Below are 21,206 nucleotides of genomic sequence, written 5' to 3'. Positions count from 1 at the left end.
GGTATGTAATAAGATAGAGATGAAGATGTGAAATGAAGGAGAGGTATGAGGGTGGGGTATGTAATAAGATAGAGATGAAGATGTGGAATGAAGGGAGAGGTATGAGGGTGGGGTATGTAATAAGATAGAGATGAAGATGTGGAATGAAGGAGAGGTATGAGGGTGGGGTATGTAATAAGATAGAGATGAAGATGTGGAATGAAGGGAGAGGTGTGAGGGTGGGGTATGTAATAAGATAGATATGAAGGAGAGGTATGAGGGTGGGGTATGTAATAAGATAGAGATGAAGATGTGGAATGGAGGAAGAGGTATGAGGGTTGGGTATGTAATAAGATAGAGATGAAGATGTGGAATGAAGGGAGAGGTATGAGGGTGGGGTATGTAATAAGATAGAGATGAAGATGTGAAATGAAGGAGAGGTATGAGGGTGGGGTATGTAATAAGATAGAGATGAAGATGTGGAATGAAGGAGAGGTATGAGGGTGGGGTATGTAATAAGATAGAGATGAAGATGTGGAATGAAGGAGAGATATGAGGGTTGGGTATGTAATAAGATAGAGATGAAGATGTGGAATGGAGGAAGAGGTATGAGGGTGGGGTATGTAATAAGATAGAGATGAAGATGTGGAATGAAGGGAGAGGTATGAGGGTGGGGTATGTAATAAGATAGAGATGAAGATGTGAAATGAAGGAGAGGTATGAGGGTGGGGTATGTAATAAGATAGAGATGAAGATGTGGAATGAAGGAGAGGTATGAGGGTGGGGTATGTAATAAGATAGAGATGAAGATGTGGAATGAAGGAGAGGTATGAGGGTGGGGTATGTAATAAGATAGAGATGAAGATGTGGAATGGAGGGAGAGGTGTGAGGGTGGGGTATGTAATAAGATAGAGATGAAGATGTGGAACGAAGGAGAGGTATGAGGGTGGGGTATGTAATAAGATAGAGATGAAGATGTGGAATGAAGGAGAGGTATGAGGGTGGGGTATGTAATAAGATAGAGATGAAGATGTGGAATGAAGGAGAGGTATGAGGGTGGGGTATGTAATAAGATAGAGATGAAGATGTGGAATGGAGGAGAGGTATGAGGGTGGGGTATGTAATAAGATAGAGATGAAGATGTGGAACGAAGGAGAGGTATGAGGGTGGGGTATGTAATAAGATAGAGATGAAGATGTGGAATGAAGGAGAGGTATGAGGGTGGGGTATGTAATAAGATAGAGATGAAGATGTGGAATGAAGGGAGAGGTGTGAGGGTGGGGTATGTAATAAGATAGATATGAAGGAGAGGTATGAGGGTGGGGTATGTAATAAGATAGAGATGAAGATGTGGAATGGAGGAAGAGGTATGAGGGTGGGGTATGTAATAAGATAGAGATGAAGATGTGGAATGAAGGGAGAGGTATGAGGGTGGGGTATGTAATAAGATAGAGATGAAGATGTGAAATGAAGGGAGAGGTGTGAGGGTGGGGTATGTAATAAGATAGAGATGAAGATGTGGAATGGAGGGAGAGGTATGAGGGTGGGGTATGTAATAAGATAGAGATGAAGATATGGAATGGAGGGAGAGGTATGAGGGTGGGGTATGGAATAAGATAGAGATGAAGATGTGAAATGAAGGAGAGGTATGAGGGTGGGGTATGTAATAAGATAGAGATGAAGATGTGGAATGGAGGGAGAGGTATGAGGGTGGGGTATGTATTAAGATAGAGATGAAGATGTGAAATGAAGGGAGAGGTGTGAGGGTGGGGTATGTAATAAGATAGAGATGAAGATGTGAAATGAAGGAGAGGTATGAGGGTGGGGTATGTAATAAGATAGAGATGAAGATGTGGAATGGAGGAGAGGTGTGAGGGTGGGGTATGTAATAAGATAGAGATGAAGGAGAGGTGTGAGGGTGGGGTATGTAATAAGATAGAGATGAAGATATGGAATGAAGGAGAGGTATGAGGGTGGGGTATGTAATAAGATAGATATGGAGATGTGGAATGAAGGAGAGGTGTGAGGGTTGGGTATGTAATAAGATAGAGATGAAGATGTGGAATGAAGGAGAGGTGTGACGGTGGGGTATGTAATAAGATAGAGATGAAGATGTGGAATGAAGGAGAGGTATGAGGGTGGGGTATGTAATAAGATAGAGATGAAGATGTGGAATGAAGGAGAGGTATGAGGGTGGGGTATGTAATAAGATAGAGATGAAGATATGGAATGAAGGGAGAGGTATGAGGGTGGGGTATGTAATAAGATAGAGATGAAGATATGGAATGAAGGAGAGGTATGAGGGTGGGGTATGTAATAAGATAGAGATGAAGATATGGAATGAAGGAGAGGTATGAGGGTGGGGTATGTAATAAGATAGAGATGAAGATGTGGAATGAAGGGAGAGGTATGAGGGTGGGGTATGTAGTAAGATAGAGATGAAGATATGGAATGAAGGGAGAGGTATGAGGGTGGGGTATGTAATAAGATAGAGATGAAGATATGGAATGAAGGAGAGGTATGAGGGTGGGGTATGTAATAAGATAGAGATGAAGATGTGAAATGGAGGAGAGGTATGAGGGTGGGGTATGTAATAAGATAGAGATGAAGATATGGAATGAAGGAGAGGTATGAGGGTGGGGTATGTAATAAGATAGAGATGAAGATATGGAATGAAGGAGAGGTATGAGGGTGGGGTATGTAATAAGATAGAGATGAAGATATGGAATGAAGGAGAGGTATGAGGGTGGGGTATGTAATAAGATAGAGATGAAGATATGGAATGAAGGGAGAGGTATGAGGGTTGGGTATGTAATAAGATAGAGATGAAGATGTGGAATGAAGGGAGAGGTATGAGGGTGGGGTATGTAATAAGATAGAGATGAAGATATGGAATGGAGGGAGAGGTGTGAGGGTGGGGTATGTAATAAGATAGAGATGAAGATATGGAATGAAGGGAGAGGTATGAGGGTGGGGTATGTAATAAGATAGAGATGAAGATATGGAATGAAGGAGAGGTATGAGGGTGGGGTATGTAATAAGATAGATATGGAGATGTGGAATGAAGGAGAGGTGTGAGGGTTGGGTATGTAATAAGATAGAGATGAAGATGTGGAATGAAGGAGAGGTATGAGGGTGGGGTATGTAATAAGATAGAGATGAAGATGTGGAATGAAGGAGAGGTATGAGGGTGGGGTATGTAATAAGATAGAGATGAAGATGTGGAATGAAGGAGAGGTATGAGGGTGGGGTATGTAATAAGATAGAGATGAAGATGTGGAATGAAGGAGAGGTATGAGGGTGGGGTATGTAATAAGATAGAGATGAAGATGTGGAATGAAGGGAGAGGTATGAGGGTGGGGTATGTAATAAGATAGAGATGAAGATGTGGAATGAAGGAGAGGTATGAGGGTGGGGTATGTAATAAGATAGAGATGAAGATGTGGAATGGAGGAGAGGTGTGAGGGTGGGGTATGTAATAAGATAGAGATGAAGATGTGGAATGAAGGAGAGGTATGAGGGTTGGGTATGTAATAAGATAGAGATGAAGATGTGGAATGAAGGAGAGGTATGAGGGTGGGGTATGTAATAAGATAGAGATGAAGATGTGGAATGAAGGGAGAGGTATGAGGGTGGGGTATGTAATAAGATAGAGATGAAGATGTGGAATGAAGGAGAGGTATGAGGGTGGGGTATGTAATAAGATAGAGATGAAGATGTGGAATGGAGGAGAGGTATGAGGGTGGGGTATGTAATAAGATAGATATGGAGATGTGGAATGAAGGAGAGGTGTGAGGGTTGGGTATGTAATAAGATAGAGATGAAGATGTGGAATGAAGGAGAGGTATGAGGGTGGGGTATGTAATAAGATAGAGATGAAGATATGGAATGAAGGGAGAGGTATGAGGGTGGGGTATGTAATAAGATAGAGATGAAGATGTGGAATGAAGGGAGAGGTATGAGGGTGGGGTATGTAATAAGATAGAGATGAAGATGTGGAATGAAGGGAGAGGTATGAGGGTGGGGTATGTAATAAGATAGAGATGAAGATGTGGAATGAAGGGAGAGGTATGAGGGTGGGGTATGTAATAAGATAGAGATGAAGATATGGAATGAAGGAGAGGTATGAGGGTGGGGTATGTAATAAGATAGAGATGAAGATGTGGAATGAAGGGAGAGGTATGAGGGTGGGGTATGTAATAAGATAGAGATGAAGATATGGAATGAAGGAGAGGTATGAGGGTGGGGTATGTAATAAGATAGAGATGAAGATATGGAATGAAGGGAGAGGTATGAGGGTTGGGTATGTAATAAGATAGAGATGAAGATGTGGAATGAAGGGAGAGGTATGAGGGTGGGGTATGTAATAAGATAGAGATGAAGATATGGAATGGAGGGAGAGGTGTGAGGGTGGGGTATGTAATAAGATAGAGATGAAGATATGGAATGAAGGGAGAGGTATGAGGGTGGGGTATGTAATAAGATAGAGATGAAGATATGGAATGAAGGAGAGGTATGAGGGTGGGGTATGTAATAAGATAGATATGGAGATGTGGAATGAAGGAGAGGTGTGAGGGTTGGGTATGTAATAAGATAGAGATGAAGATGTGGAATGAAGGAGAGGTATGAGGGTGGGGTATGTAATAAGATAGAGATGAAGATGTGGAATGGAGGAGAGGTATGAGGGTGGGGTATGTAATAAGATAGAGATGAAGATGTGGAATGAAGGAGAGATATGAGGGTGGGGTATGTAATAAGATAGAGATGAAGATGTGGAATGAAGGGAGAGGTATGAGGGTGGGGTATGTAATAAGATAGAGATGAAGATGTGGAACGAAGGAGAGGTGTGAGGGTGGGGTATGTAATAAGATAGAGATGAAGATGTGGAGTGGAGGAGAGGTGTGAGGGTGGGGTATGTAATAAGATAGAGATGAAGATGTGGAATGAAGGAGAGGTATGAGGGTGGGGTATGGAATAAGATAGAGATGAAGATGTGGAGTGGAGGAGAGGTGTGAGGGTGGGGTATGTAATAAGATAGAGATGAAGATGTGGAATGAAGGAGAGGTGTGAGGGTGGGGTATGTAGTAAGATAGAGATGAAGATGTGGAATGAAGGGAGAGGTATGAGGGTGGGGTATGTAATAAAATAGAGATGAAGATGTGAAATGAAGGAGAGGTATGAGGGTGGGGTATGTAATAAGATAGAGATGAAGATGTGGAATGAAGGGAGAGGTATGAGGGTGGGGTATGTAATAAGATAGAGATGAAGATGTGGAATGGAGGGAGAGGTATGAGGGTGGGGTATGTAATAAGATAGAGATGAAGATGTGGAATGGAGGGAGAGGTATGAGGGTGGGGTATGTAATAAGATAGAGATGAAGATGTGGAATGAAGGGAGAGGTGTGAGGGTGGGGTATGTAATAAGATAGAGATGAAGATATGGAATGGAGGGAGAGGTATGAGGGTGGGGTATGTAATAAGATAGAGATGAAGATGTGAAATGAAGGGAGAGGTGTGAGGGTGGGGTATGTAATAAGATAGAGATGAAGATGTGGAATGGAGGGAGAGGTATGAGGGTGGGGTATGTAATAAGATAGAGATGAAGATATGGAATGGAGGGAGAGGTATGAGGGTGGGGTATGGAATAAGATAGAGATGAAGATGTGAAATGAAGGAGAGGTATGAGGGTGGGGTATGTAATAAGATAGAGATGAAGATGTGAAATGAAGGGAGAGGTATGAGGGTGGGGTATGTAATAAGATAGAGATGAAGATGTGAAATGAAGGGAGAGGTGTGAGGGTGGGGTATGTAATAAGATAGAGATGAAGATGTGAAATGAAGGAGAGGTGTGAGGGTGGGGTATGTAATAAGATAGAGATGAAGATATGGAATGAAGGAGAGGTATGAGGGTGGGGTATGTAATAAGATAGAGATGAAGATATGGAATGAAGGAGAGGTATGAGGGTGGGGTATGTAATAAGATAGATATGGAGATGTGGAATGAAGGAGAGGTGTGAGGGTTGGGTATGTAATAAGATAGAGATGAAGATGTGGAATGAAGGAGAGGTATGAGGGTGGGGTATGTAATAAGATAGAGATGAAGATGTGGAATGGAGGGAGAGGTATGAGGGTGGGGTATGTAATAAGATAGAGATGAAGATGTGAAATGAAGGGAGAGGTATGAGGGTGGGGTATGTAATAAGATAGAGATGAAGATGTGAAATGAAGGGAGAGGTGTGAGGGTGGGGTATGTAATAAGATAGAGATGAAGATGTGAAATGAAGGAGAGGTGTGAGGGTGGGGTATGTAATAAGATAGAGATGAAGATATGGAATGAAGGAGAGGTATGAGGGTGGGGTATGTAATAAGATAGAGATGAAGATATGGAATGAAGGAGAGGTATGAGGGTGGGGTATGTAATAAGATAGATATGGAGATGTGGAATGAAGGAGAGGTGTGAGGGTTGGGTATGTAATAAGATAGAGATGAAGATGTGGAATGAAGGAGAGGTATGAGGGTGGGGTATGTAATAAGATAGAGATGAAGATGTGGAATGGAGGAGAGGTATGAGGGTGGGGTATGTAATAAGATAGAGATGAAGATGTGGAATAAAGGAGAGATATGAGGGTGGGGTATGTAATAAGATAGAGATGAAGATGTGGAATGAAGGGAGAGGTATGAGGGTGGGGTATGTAATAAGATAGAGATGAAGATGTGGAATGAAGGAGAGGTATGAGGGTGGGGTATGTAATAAGATAGAGATGAAGATGTGGAATGAAGGAGAGGTGTGAGGGTGGGGTATGTAATAAGATAGAGATGAAGATGTGGAATGAAGGAGAGGTATGAGGGTGGGGTATGTAATAAGATAGAGATGAAGATATGGAATGAAGGAGAGGTATGAGGGTGGGGTATGTAATAAGATAGATATGGAGATGTGGAATGAAGGAGAGGTGTGAGGGTTGGGTATGTAATAAGATAGAGATGAAGATGTGGAATGAAGGAGAGGTATGAGGGTGGGGTATGTAATAAGATAGAGATGAAGATGTGGAATGGAGGAGAGGTATGAGGGTGGGGTATGTAATAAGATAGAGATGAAGATGTGGAATAAAGGAGAGATATGAGGGTGGGGTATGTAATAAGATAGAGATGAAGATGTGGAATGAAGGGAGAGGTATGAGGGTGGGGTATGTAATAAGATAGAGATGAAGATGTGGAATGAAGGGAGAGGTATGAGGGTGGGGTATGTAATAAGATAGAGATGAAGATGTGGAATGAAGGAGAGGTATGAGGGTGGGGTATGTAATAAGATAGAGATGAAGATGTGGAATGAAGGGAGAGGTATGAGGGTGGGGTATGTAATAAGATAGAGATGAAGATGTGGAATGAAGGGAGAGGTATGAGGGTGGGGTATGTAGTAAGATAGAGATGAAGATGTGGAATGGAGGAGAGGTATGAGGGTGGGGTATGTAATAAGATAGAGATGAAGATGTGGAATGAAGGAGAGGTATGAGGGTATGTAATAAGACAGGCCCTTACGGTATTAATTATGCACAATGTGAATGGGAACAAATCATTTCAACAGAATTTGGCTATGCTTGGCCAAATGGTGATGTATGAGTGAAATATTGTTTGAAAACATGATCTATAACAAAATATATCATATCTTATGTAATTTAGATGATAAATACTGTATTTCAACATTAAAAAATGCTGCCATATGCCCTTTTTGTGAACATTATTTGTCTCCTCTCAAATTGTATATTATACGATAAGGGCCTATGGTGGCCATTTTCAATTAAAAAATACAGCATTTATCAGCTTAATTACACAACATTATGATAAATCTAGTTAGAATCCAAGGTTTAGACAATATTTCACCCTTACATCACAATTCACAATTATATGAAATATTTAGAGTCAAGCAAAGCCAAATTCTGTCAAAATTATATGTCCCATGTTACGATGTACACAATACTTTTAGGACATATGGCAGCCATTTTGAATTTCAAAGTACAGCATTTATTACCTCCACGACCAATATGTGATGCATTTAGTTAGAAATCATGTTTAAGACAATATTTTTACTCGTACATCACAGTTATATGCATTTTATGATTCTCACTCTTGTGAAAATTAGTTTCTCTATTCGCATGTTACATAATTTAGTTAGGGCTTGTCGAGGTTATTTTGAATGTCAAAATACAGTATTTATCACCTATATGGCAGAAGAAATGCTAAAATTTATATTAAAAAAAAATGTTTTCATATAACATTTTACTCATACAACAGGATTATATGGATGTCATAGTCGAGCAAATCCAAATTCTTACAAAATTATATGTCTCCATTCACATTGTAGATAATATTGTTAGGACCTATAGGGACCATTTTGAATTTCATAATACAGCATTTATCTCATGCCTGACAAAAGAAATGATATGTCTTGCTATAAAACATGGTGTCAGACAATATTTTACTCGTATATCACAATGACATGCATTTTATTTTTCTTACTCGTGTGAAAATTAGTTTCTCCATTCGCATTGTACATGATAAAATATAGGGCATATGGCGGCCATTTTGAATTTCAAAATACAGCATTTATTACATAAATGGCCTATTAACAATGATGTTTTTAGTCAGTATTCCACTCGTTTATCTTAATAATATGCATTTTAGTGCTCACTCTTGTCATTTTTTGCCCCCGGCCATTGCCATTGTACATAATACTCTTTGGGCCAGTGGCGGCTATTTAGATATCAAAATACAGCAATGTTCCCATATATGACATAATAAATGATATATCTCGTTAGTAATGATGATTTGCATATACTACTTTCATACATCGCGATTTTAGCGGTTTAGTGCTCATTTTTGTGAAAATTAGTTTTCCCTATTCATATTGTACATAACAGAGTATACAATGGCATATGGCGGCCATTTTGAATATCAGGAAAATAAATATTTTGTCAAAAATTGTTTTTTTAGAGAGTATTTCACTCCCGCCGCACGATTTCATGCATTTCATAGCCAATGTGCGGACAATTTTATGATTTTCATGGGTAATTTGGGGTAATTTGCATATTTTGGCGGCCATATTGGATTTTGCCAATTTGCGGAAAATGCTCAATGTTACACGAGTGGCATCATCCAGATTCTGAATCAGCACCCTCGAATTGACAAGAAACCATCAAAAAATATTGTATATATATTTAAAAAAAACAAGGTTTTGGTCAAGTTTCTATGGGGCCTATCCTGGACTAAAAGCGAAGCAGTGGAATCAAATGAAACTGAATGTCAAAGAAACAGAAACATCCTGTTACTTTAATATCTAGTGTATATTTATTTAATTCCAGTGTAAATGTATTTATTATTGAAAGGAAATTTCCCATGCAGAGGGATTAATCGCCTCCTGATTCGGGGGTTAAAACAAAAATGGTCAGGAAGAGGAATTAGCGGAGGGGGGTGTTGATTGGTAGGCTCCCTATATAATTCTTATTCCTCTGGGGAGTCCCTATACAGTGCGTATCAAAAAAAGTTTACACTTTGAAAAAGCCCTGGGAATTAAAAATATACAACATGTGGGTAATTTTTTTTCAAATATAATCTTGGGTTTGGGTCTAATCTATCTAATGAAAGTAAAAGTTTTGACAGAATGTTACACTTGAGTGAGCACTGTCCATTTTTGTAAAGCTCGCAGAAATCTGTTTGTGCAGAAATGCTCGTTTTCACGCTGTGTAAAGGAAAACGGGCGAAATCAAACTTACCCTGCGAAACATTTCTCATCCATTTCCCTTGCACTTTTAGTTATTGAAACAAAAACGGATACATTCAAGCATTTTGTAACAATTTTGCCACCCAAATTAAAATGTCAACACTTAGTAAGCACAACCTTTACCCTTTTTTGTGCCAGCTGGATCTAAAGAAAATGAAGCCTAAGCCATTTCATGTAAATCACAGCTCAGTGTAAAGCAAATATCGTCACGATGACATCGGTGTGTGGGGGAGAGTGGTGGGGCGCAATGCACTCTTCGAAGTGGGTTGGGCAAGGAAACAACTTAAAACAGGTACAAGATATCATCAAATCAATTTTACTAGCTAAATTCCACGTGTTCTTCATGATTAAGGTCTACTTTTATTCGCATAACTCTTTCAAAGTCCTGCGGAAATCATTTTTCACTAACTTTTCAAAAGTAAGTGGTGCTCACTCAAGCGGAAATGTTTTTTTCGACAGTTATATCGTCATTTGCTTAAATGGATCTGTACAAATGTTAAAATGTGGAAAAATCTTCAGGATATTACAAATATATAATTTTACAGGATTTTTTCTAAATGTACACTTTTTTTTGATACGCACTGTATAATTCAAATTCAAAAGTTTATCGACAATTCTGACAATGAAGGTTCATCATCAAAACAAAGAAACATAAGGAAAAAAATAAGATAACATAAGCATAACATAGTACCAACGAAGGGAAAAATATCGATCTTGGATAAAGTGTTAGATGTGAGATACATATCAATGCACAAATATACACACACATACATAATATACCTATACATAATACACACATACCTATACAAATACATAAACATATATATTATATTTTTATATATATTATCTATATAATGCTAATTCCTCTCGGGGTCAGTGGGCTCATATCATTCAAATTCCTCGGGGGGGGGGGGGGTGGGCTCTTATAATTCTAATTCTCGGGGGGGGGGGCTCCCTACATAATTCTAATTTCTTGGGGGAGGGGGCTCCCTATACAATTCGAATTCCTCGGGGGGGGGGTGGGCTCTTATAATTCTTATTCTCGGGGAGGGGGGCTATATAATTCTAATTTCTCGGGGGGGGGGGGGCTCCCTATATAATTCTAATTCCTCTCGGGGGTGGTGGGCTCCCTATATAATTCTAATTTCTTGGGCGAGGGGGCTCCCTATGCAATTCGAATTCCTCGGGGGCTCCCTATATAATTCTAATTCCTCAAGGGGGCTCCCTATATAATTCTAATTCCTCTCGGGAGTGGTGGGCTCCTATATATAATTCTAATTCCTCTGACCGTCAGCCTTGTTGATTTTTCTCTTCCACGTTTTCGTCAGATTATGGTGGTGAAGCCCTCTACGACATGGGTATGTACATGGTCTATATGACCACAATGAACACTGGAGTAGCACCGATATCATCTATAACAAGAGGGGTCCTCAATGATGACGGTAAACATATAAATCCATTGTTCTTTGAAAGATAAGGGACGTGTATGAGTGGATGAGGTCTTCCAACTTAGACTCATACTACTTTAATATAACTTATAAAGAGAGTCTATGTTGGAAGATGTTATTTTGAAGCATTTCACTTGAGGATATCAATAATAATGCATATACTATATTTATAAGCATATTAATGTTATTAAGACCCCATAGGAAAACAGTGTAGTATTTTGTTAATACCGCTGAAATTGTAATGATTCGTACGACTTGTTAAATTCAAACATGTATATTTTATTCTTTTTTAGGAAGCTAGATAGAAAGAAATATATAAATGAACAAAAAGTGAACCAGAAGACTTTTTTTATCTAAAATGTTGATGAACAGATGATAAATCGGGTAGATTTTGCATAAATCATATGGATATTTTATTTACTTTGATTGATTGGCCGATATGGCCTTTTATCTGCATCCAAGATAAAATCATACATTTAACAGGATAAAACAATATTTACAAAATATTATAAAGAGGCAAGGGATAAAAAAGCAAAATACAATTTTAGAGATAACAATTACAACAATTGAAAGCACAACATACAAATACTGGATGCAGGGGACCAGCAAAGGCCGAAGGCCTATCAAGGCTAGTCCCCGGACACAACATAACAATAAACAAAGTATACACTAATACAAAAAATGTCAACCATAAAGGATAACGAAACTCTTAAAACTAAGTGAATTATAAAATCAAGAAGAAACGGATCAATAAAGTTTGATAGGAAAAAAAAGAATAGATTAAGATTTAGATTTATCTATCTCCGTTAAACAAAATAAACAAATACAATTGAAGTATTATTCAAAATAATATAGAATGTTCAATAAGAAAGGTATGAAAATTTTGGTGCTTATGTCTTTACTGCTATGTAGGTCATCCCTCTAGCAATTAGAAAATATATGTGATTGATATTACACGTTCCACATTACGTGCATATTTCAACGTTATTGCAAGATCAGGTTTTCAATTTTTATGAGAGGACGTGAAATATAGTTTTCATGACAGAAATAATTGTTCTATCGTTAGCATGAACAAAAGGTGATGTTTAGGTGTAGGGATTGTGTGACATTGCACATTTTCATTACCAATGTGAGGATCTCAATATTATTGTTTTTGCGTTCTCAGCATTCAAATGATCATTTATTTACTTATTGCTTGTCTAATTTTACTCAAACTTTCTTTGATCTTATTCTTTGATTTTGCTACTTTCACAACTTGTTCCAAATGTTTAATTCTCCTTTAATGATCGTTATTTATTTTCCCCTTTAGGAGTAGATGAGATGTACACAACTGTGATGACGTTTCGTAACAACACTATGGCAACGCTTTCATGTACAATCACAGCAGACTATCCAAATGAAGTCTTTATCAGCGGCACGAAAGGACATCTCAAGGTACTACTAACCAACGAACATAGAGGACAGCATCACACAGCAATACTGCTAAGGGCTCACAATACAGACCCCCATTCACTCACGTGTTATATCATAGCTCATAAAAAAAAAACATTCATCATCTGCTGTAATCTTCAAAGGGCTCTGCAGCCTATCACGAAGATGAACTGAAACTTGGACGCACGTTATTAGGAGGAGTGAGGAATATTTTAGTGGTTTTGCAGAAGCTTTTGAAAGCTGTCAAGCGAGACTGCATTAACTATTTGGAAAGGGAGTTTATTCCATTCAGGTACAGATCGTTGGGCAAAGGCAAATTTGTCAATATTGCCTCTTGGATGATATGTCTGAAAACATTTGTTGTGATTTTTCCTAGTGACAGTGGTGCTTAAGGAGAAGAATTTGTCTTGGGGTATTGCAGCAAGGTCATTTACAATCCTATACACCATGCTGAGTCTGCTTACAGTGCGTCGAGAAGACAGACTAGGCCACTTCAGCTTGGTGAGCATGCTGGTTACGCTGCTGGTTCTACTGTAATCAGCTAAGACATAGCGAGCCGCTTGCCTTTGGATTCTTTCCAAATTCTGTGTATCCATGATAGAGTGAGGATCCCAAACACTGCAGCAGTACTCTAAGTGAGGGCGTATAAGGGACTTGTATGCTGCCTCTCTGAATGATTGGGGTAGAAACCTTGTATTACGCCTGACAAAGCCTAGTTGTTGGGTAGCTTTCTTGCAGATCATTGAGATATGGGTTGACCATTTGAAGTCGTTGGATAGGGTAATTCCGAGATATTTTCCACTCTTGCAAAATTGAAGAGCAGTGTTGTGGATGTAGTAACTGTAGTTCACTGAAGACCGAGAAGGGCAGTACCTCAGAACAAAGCATTTTCCAGGGTTGAATGACATTAGCCAGGTGTTTTCCCACTTCTGGAGTGCATCAAGATCTTTCTGTAACATCCGAGCATCATAACGGCTTGAGATTTCTCGATACAACATGCAATCGTCGGCAAAGAGCCGGGTTGCTGATGAAACTTGTTGGGGGAAGATCATTAACATACAGCAGAAAGAGTGTGGGGCCGAGGACAGTCCCCTGGGGGACGCCCGATGCAACGATACATGCTTTAGATGTTACGCCTTCAAGAACTATACCGACTGCTCACGATCAGTTAAAAAGCTCTGTATTCACTTGAGGTTGCGATCTTGGATCCCATAATGTCTCAACTTCAGGATGAGGCGGTTATGTGGAACCTTGTCAAAGGCTTTACTAAAGTCCAGCATAATCATATCAACTTGCTTTTTACTCTTGTACGATTCAGCAAGGTCATGGGATGTTAGCAATAGTTGAGTCTCACAAGAGTGTTTTCTTCTAAATCCATGTTGGCAGGGGGACAAGATGGAGTGAGAGTCAAGGTGCTTCATCACTGACGACACAACTATGTGCTCCAGTGTCTTGGAGATTATACTGGTTAAAGAGATAGGACGGTAATTTCAGCTAACGTCTTGTCGCCTTTCTTGAAGACCGGAGCTATATGCGCTTTTTTCCAATCCTTTGGAAGAACTCCAGATTTCAATGATTGGTTGAAGATGAAGGTGAGAATAGGACTTACTTCTGAGGCCGTCTCTTTCAAAAGGATGGCTGGGATGTTATCCGGACCAGTGGCTTTAGATGCATCTAGTCCCCTCAGAAGCTTTTCAACACCATTGACATGGACTGAAATGTCTTCCATTGATGGATATCGAAAAGGAAGGATGTTAGGCAGAAGGACATTGTCCGGTTCTGTAGTGAAAACCGATTCAAACTGACGACTAAGGATGTCTGCCTTTTCTTGACATTTTCTTGACATTAAAATCAATCCCTCGATAGATTTTGCTTTAATTCACTGACATTAGTCACAATTAACAGTACATTAAGATTTGATATGTTAATCAGGTACTTGCCCAGCTCAATCAAAAGTTAAATGGTACTTGCCCAGTTCAATCAAAAGTTAAATGGCCTGAAATAAGACTAACCATAATTTCGGCCAGTTCATTGACAGAAAAACCAGAACTGCATTGTGGGCAGCGGCGTAACAGGGGTCGATGGCCAGGGGGGGCAAGAGTAAAAAATTTCCCGGTCATATCATGGTATGAACAGGCGCAATGGTGTAATGAGGCGACTATTTTGAGAAGGCCAGATATTGCGTATCGGACAAAATTTATCTTTAAAAAAAGGAGCGAGCGAGCAAAAATTTTGACCTTTTTAATACAAAAATCAAATTTTGTGATAGATTTTGACATGATATCCAAAAAATAATATATTTCACTCTTCTCTCCTTAGATTCCCTTTTTGTGGTCTGTACACCACTGTGAAAAGGATTCTTTGCGGCAGTAGCATAAAGAGTTAAAAAAAATACGAGGGGCACAGTATAGTACATGTGCTAAAAAGCTGCTATATATAAGTCCTGAGCGAGCGAAGCGAGCGAGAAAAAATCACCTTTTCATGAGAATCTAACTATTTTTTGACATTATATTCAGTAAATAAAATCATATCCTACACTTTTTCTTTGCGTTTCTTTCCTCCTTTTTTTTTGCTTTTGTTTGTAAAAATTTTGGGGGCCATGGCCCAACCCTTCCATACGCAGTGCTGTACGGGTGGGGTCCGGGGCGGAGCCCACGGAACTTCTTGATATCAAAGGCATTTAAACGTTGCAGATTGCCGCTATTTTAATCAAATCGCGGGCATATAGAGAATATAACTTTTACACAACACATTTATTCAACCCAGTTGCGTAATGAACCAAATATTTTGAGGGGGCAAAACATAGCAATGTGGGAAAATTTGTAAAAAGTCGCCAGAGTGCAAAGCGAGCTGGAAAAAAAATTGCCAATTGAAATTAGATTTTAATTATGTGATAGATTTACCCATTATATGCAACAAATAACACATTTCATTGTTTCCATTCATTTCATTATACGTTGTCTCTAATTCCTCTTGGGTGTGGAACCAAGACCCCCCCCCCGCCTGTATGCCAGTGATTAAACGGGGGGCTTTATAGAGCCATTTGAAGGTTATAAATGAAGAGCCCCTACTGCGTGGGGTCTGGGGCAAAGCCCCGGTAGCTTATTTACATAAAATTTAGCAAGCTTGTAGCACAATGTTGTATGCATGTCCATCTTTCTTCCCGCTCTTTAATTTCAATCATCGGCAGCCCGGTTGTGTTATTTTTGTTCTTGTCCCTTTTCTTTGTTTTCCAATTTAGCTTTTGACTAATTCCATTCTACCTTCGTTTCCCGCTATTGTTTGCCAATTTGTCATCTTTTGATTTATTTCCCATCGTGCTATTGCATTACATAGGCCTATTTCGGAATGATTTACTTTCTCAAATGTTCTTCTTTCGTACATTTTCCCGCTTTCCTTCTTTTTCCATTACAAAAAAATGTTTTTTCGTCGTTTTCTTTTCGCTTTTCCCTTTCGTTTTCCTCCTTCCCCTTTCCCCTTTTCTCCCCCTTTCCCTTTCTTTCTCCCTCCTTTTTTTCTTTTTCCCGTTTTTCTTTTATTTTCCCGGTGAAATCAGCCAGGGGGGCAGCTTGCCCCCCCTGCCCCCCCCCCCGCCTGTTACGCCACTGATTGTGGGTAATAATAATTAAAATGAAATACAAAAATGCAGTCTAGCCTCTCCAAACGCCTTAATTATGAAAGAGTATGAACATAGCATTATCTTTATCGTTTTTCTTTTGATACACAAACATTTGATCTATTTTCAATGAATTATTTTAATCAATATAGTCATGTGATCTTTACTTACGCCTGTCCGACATGCTTTGCGCGCAGATGAATTACTCTCATGTGCCCCTATATAAGTGTTGCTGCCTTCACAATCGTTAGTACTATAACTTGAAATCGTCAAATCCGATTTGACGATATGCCTATATTGTCACTCGGAAGATGTAATCATGATCGTTCCGAATTCGCGAACATGAATGATCAAAATATATAACAATGATCATCAACATTGGACATGATATGCTTATACAATGTTGTAGATTGATTAAACCGAGTGAAAATGATTGGGAAGAAAATAATAAAGAAGTGGATTAATATTATGGAACACTTTCATAATCCAATCATACCAAAAAAAATTGTTTCTCGAAATTCATCAAAATTCCATCAAACGTTCATATACAGATGCCTACAAGAAAATAGATGTAAAAGTTTTGTTGAGATAAGTTGTCTTTGATGACCCCTCTTCTCACATCATAATGTTCTGCATGGCTACTTATAATATCGTATTACAGAACACGTACTCTTCTGTGGGATCAACTATTTCTACCAAACTTAGTATCTTTAAAAAAAATTGACTTTGCAAAGTTTAAGGCAGCGTATGAATTCTGAAGAACTAATGCGCGCGTTCGGTGATACAAAAGGTCGGTTAACCACTAATGATGAATAAAGGAATACTAAAGAGAATACATTCTGCAAACATCACTTCAGCCATGACAATACGAGATTTGGAAGAGAGAAAGAGAGAGAGAGAAAAAAAACCTCGAAGGGGGGGGGGGGTGTTACCCGTGAAAGATTTTTCTACCCGATAATGGTTTTCTTTAAATGATTCTAGAAAATCATTTTCAATGAAGCATTATACTTTCATTCGTCAGTTTCATGTAGGGGCGGATCCAAGATTTTCGTGGGGGGGGGGTACATTTTCCCGAGGAAGATTAGACAAGGAAAAAAAGTTTTCACCCATATTCAAGGTCATTTCGTGCACGAAAAAAAGGTCCTCGCTATCAGACAATAGGTGGGGCACATTACTGTGTTATATCAGTAAATACATTACAAATTTGGATTGTGCCTCTCAGGCGGGGGGGGGGGGCGTAATTTCATGGTTTAATTTGCATGCAAAGGCATCTTGTATCGAGGAAGGAAAGATAAGATGATGTTCAAAAAGAGATTTCTTTGAACTGATTAAAGGAATTAGTGAAAATAGACGAAAATAATTGTAAATAATAGAAAATTGTACTGGGTAATTAGACTCCGGCTGTCTATAGGGGAATTTTTTTCTCAAGAAAATTGAAAAAGAGTAGAGTATTTTATAGATAATCAAAGAGATAACGAAAGATAACAATACGTAATTGAAGGATTTAAAGGATTATTCGTAATAATTTGATTCAAAATCCATCATTCTTTTCGTCATCATAGATTCCGGGTCATTTCTGGGCTCCCACTGAGCTGATATGGACCACTGGAGAACTCATCGAAACGTTTCAATATCCTACACCAGAATCTACGGCGGAATATTCTTATGGGCCTCTTTGGTCTGGTATGTTATACGAAGCAGATGCAGTGAAGCAAGCTATCGATGAAGGTATTCAATAATGAGGTGGAGGTGCCGTGGCCGAGTGGTCTAAGGCGCCTGCATCGCTAGTCATAAAAAGTCCGGGGTTCGATCCCCGGCTGCGGCACCTATGTCTGTGAGGCATTTAATATGCAAGCTCTTTTATCTTGCTTTCAAATAAATGGAAATGCTATAGGCATTATTGGTAACTTGGTGTGGACTTGTTTAAAATGATAATAATAAAATAATTTGCCGGAAATATCACTTTGGGTATAGGTCAAAGTCACTCTCACTTTAAAAAGCTTGGTAGTAATTATTAAAATATTTTGTCTTTCCTAATGTAGAAAAATACGTATTTACCAACCATTATCTATACTTCTCAATTCTTCTTATACATTTTATTTTTCACAAAACAGTATAAAATATGCAAAATATGCAAAAGTCGAGACAATCTACGATGTCACTCACTATTTCTTTTGTATTTTATTGTTTGCATTATACAAATTACTGTTTTATTGTTTGCAATATACAACAATAATATTTTAGCAGATATGTCATTAAGCTTACTCTTCATCAAATCTAAAAAGGTTACAAATGGGTTAATTCATGGAGAAATCAAAACGTTTCATGAAAAATATAAAGAAATGGTGAGTAGGTCATGTCACCGATTCATTATTTGCAGCCAGAATGTGCAACTTCTTTTGTGAAAACTTAAACTTAAATTCCATAACTCTCGTATTTTACATCCGATTCAGATTAAATTGTCAATGAATGTTAATTTTGTCTCTCCTTGATTATGTATATATGTAATTTGTATGTTTGCATGTAAACAAAAAGAATTTCCATTAAGTTGGACAATAAAAACATTATATTATTTTTTATGTCAAATCACCTTTTCGTTATTCTGATGCATAATGTTTTGGCATTTGGCGGGATTATGTGATTTCTATTATATTAGGTGATTCCACTTAATATTTCGTCATTGATTGATTTCTCCAGGTAAAAAGGAGCACGCACTTATGACTTGGAAGGAGACTGAGTTGGTTACTACTTTGCTGGAGAAAGCTCGTCTAGATCTGGGTATCGTCTGGGTTCATCAAGGCCAATCACATATTGTTGTTCTTGCTTGAAATTGATTAGATAATTATCCCGGGGTGGGGGCACTTCCATTGACGAATAGATACCATGCGCGACCATGGGGTCTCGAAAAGCACCCTAAACACGTATTTTCTATATTCTGAAAATGCACCTCTTAACAAGTATTGGCGTGTGAAACCCTACCCTTAACAAGTATTAGAAACAAAACGATACTCTTGGCAAGAATTCCCTGAATTGAACCCCCGAATTGTTATATCCCGGACGTTGGTCGCGTCGGTTTTACCTTTACCTACATCATTGGGTTTAGTAGCACTAATAGTTTAGTTTAGTTTAGTTTAGTTTACTCCAACGATGTTGTAGGACTAAGCCTGTTCATCGATCAAAGTAGAAATGTCTATTGCTGCTCTCCTTCATACAAATAGTACGATCCCACCTCCCACACCTCGCCCAAATCGTACTCTAAACAGGCAGTGTTGACTGTTGGGGCAAAAAGTACATCTTTATATAACATTTTAGTCTTATTTTTTATACCCTCGCAAATCTGACCCTAAACACGTAGCTTCCCTAGCGAAATAGATACCCTTTTTTTCATTATTTCAGCGTTTTTGACACCCTTTATTACGTTACGTACGTAACGTGCCCTATCTTGAAAAAGACATCCCTTTTACGTGTTAATTGTTGATTATATGCGTATCTACACTGTAAAAACTGTGATGTTAAAACTGACACCAATTGGTGTTAATAGAGAACCACATCCTGAGGTGTTAAAACTACACCCTAGAGATTGAACATAACACCAAAGAGTGTAAATGTAACAACCAAGGGTGTTGTGATAACACCTATGGGTGTAAAACTAACACCACTAAGTTAACACCGGTGTAAAACAACTGGTGTGGTCCTCTATGTACACCGGTTAACGCCAAAGTTTTTGCTGTGTAAGAGTATGGATGGAGAGAGACAAGGGGATGCTCCCTCAGTTTTCGACTTTAGAATAAAACACTTGACTATATAAGTTAGCTTCAAAATCAAGGATAAGATATTTTCATTACATGTCATTATATATCAACAATAACAGCAAAGTAAATAATTTTAATATCTCAGAATCATTCTGTACAAATTTATACTACATAGAAATAAAACAACACAATACATTCGTGAAAGTAGTCATATAATTGGTAATGATCATATGCCTTTAAAAATGTGGATGAAAGCTTGTGAAACAGGTTCCCTATATAACTTACATAATGGTATCATTGTTCATAATTGAAATTAAAATAGAACGAATGGAAAAGGATACACTATACAACACAGAACAGGACAACACTTATACGGTCCAGGATAGAAGGGTTCGAACCTTGTTTTTTTAGATATACAATGTTTTTGTTATGGTTTCTTGTCAATTCGAGGGTGCTGATTCCGAATCTGAATGATGCCACTCGTGTAACCTTGAGCATTTTCTGCAAATTGGCAAAATCCAATATGGCCGCCAAAATATTCAAATTACACATGAAAATCATAAAATTGTCCACACATGGCTATAAAGTACATGCAATTGTGCTGCCGGAGTGAAATGATATCTGAAAAAATGATTTTTGACAAAATATTTATTTTCTTAATATTCAAAATGGCCGCCATAGTCTCCTGTACAACATGAATGGGGAAAATTAATTTTCACAAAAGTGAGCACTAAAGTACAAGTAATAATGATCGATGAGTGAAGTAATGTCTGAAAACATGATTGCTAACGATATATATTACATATCTTATGTAGATTCGAATCAGTGATAGGTCAATACGCCATCACGTGATCATAGCTGCGAGGATCGCATTTTGGTATATTCGAGGTTCTGACGTCACCTCAGTGAATATAACTGCGTTGTATTTTCAATTGCGGCGTTATATTCACTAAGGTGACGTCACTCGCTGCTTACAAGTTGCGTAATGTACCGTGTTTACACTTTTACCGTGTTTACACTTAATCGGCATTTGAATCGGCTTTTTCATAGCGTGTAAACGCGAGCAACTTGAATCGGCTCGCGGTTCAGAACCGGCAATTTGCACCACCAAAGTAGTAGGTTCTGAACCGCGAGCCGATGCAGAATCGGCTTTTTTACTACGTGTAAACAGAAAGCCGATTCTGCACCGGCAATTTGTGCGCATTT

At 38.6% G+C, this 21,206-nt stretch overlaps 1 protein-coding gene across 1 annotated transcript; it reads left to right on the top strand.

The window, feature by feature from the left end:
* Window positions 1–241: 241 nt before the first annotated feature.
* LOC135158050 (trans-1,2-dihydrobenzene-1,2-diol dehydrogenase-like) lies at window positions 242–19,076 on the top strand. The gene is made up of 5 exons (XM_064115317.1): window positions 242–308; window positions 11,082–11,195; window positions 12,511–12,635; window positions 17,811–17,976; window positions 18,946–19,076. Exons 1-5 carry the CDS (start codon window positions 242–244, stop codon window positions 19,074–19,076), a joined length of 603 nt encoding a protein of 200 aa, XP_063971387.1.
* The last annotated feature ends 2,130 nt before the right edge of the window (window positions 19,077–21,206 follow it).

The sequence above is a fragment of the Lytechinus pictus genome, unplaced genomic scaffold (assembly GCF_037042905.1).
Source record: "Lytechinus pictus isolate F3 Inbred unplaced genomic scaffold, Lp3.0 scaffold_26, whole genome shotgun sequence".
NCBI lineage: Eukaryota > Metazoa > Echinodermata > Echinoidea > Temnopleuroida > Toxopneustidae > Lytechinus > Lytechinus pictus.
Note: the sequence above shows the minus strand (reverse complement) of the source record. Positions and strands in the feature narration are given on the sequence as shown.

Coding starts and splice junctions, on each gene's coding strand:
- LOC135158050 (XM_064115317.1), top strand. CDS start 242: ATGAAGGAGAGGTATGAGGGTGGGGTATGTAATAAGATAGAGATGAAG. Junction 11,196..12,510: donor AGGGGTCCTCAATGATGACG/GTAAACATATAA, acceptor TTTCCCCTTTAG/GAGTAGATGAGATGTACACA. Junction 17,977..18,945: donor GAAGCAAGCTATCGATGAAG/GTATTCAATAAT, acceptor TGATTTCTCCAG/GTAAAAAGGAGCACGCACTT.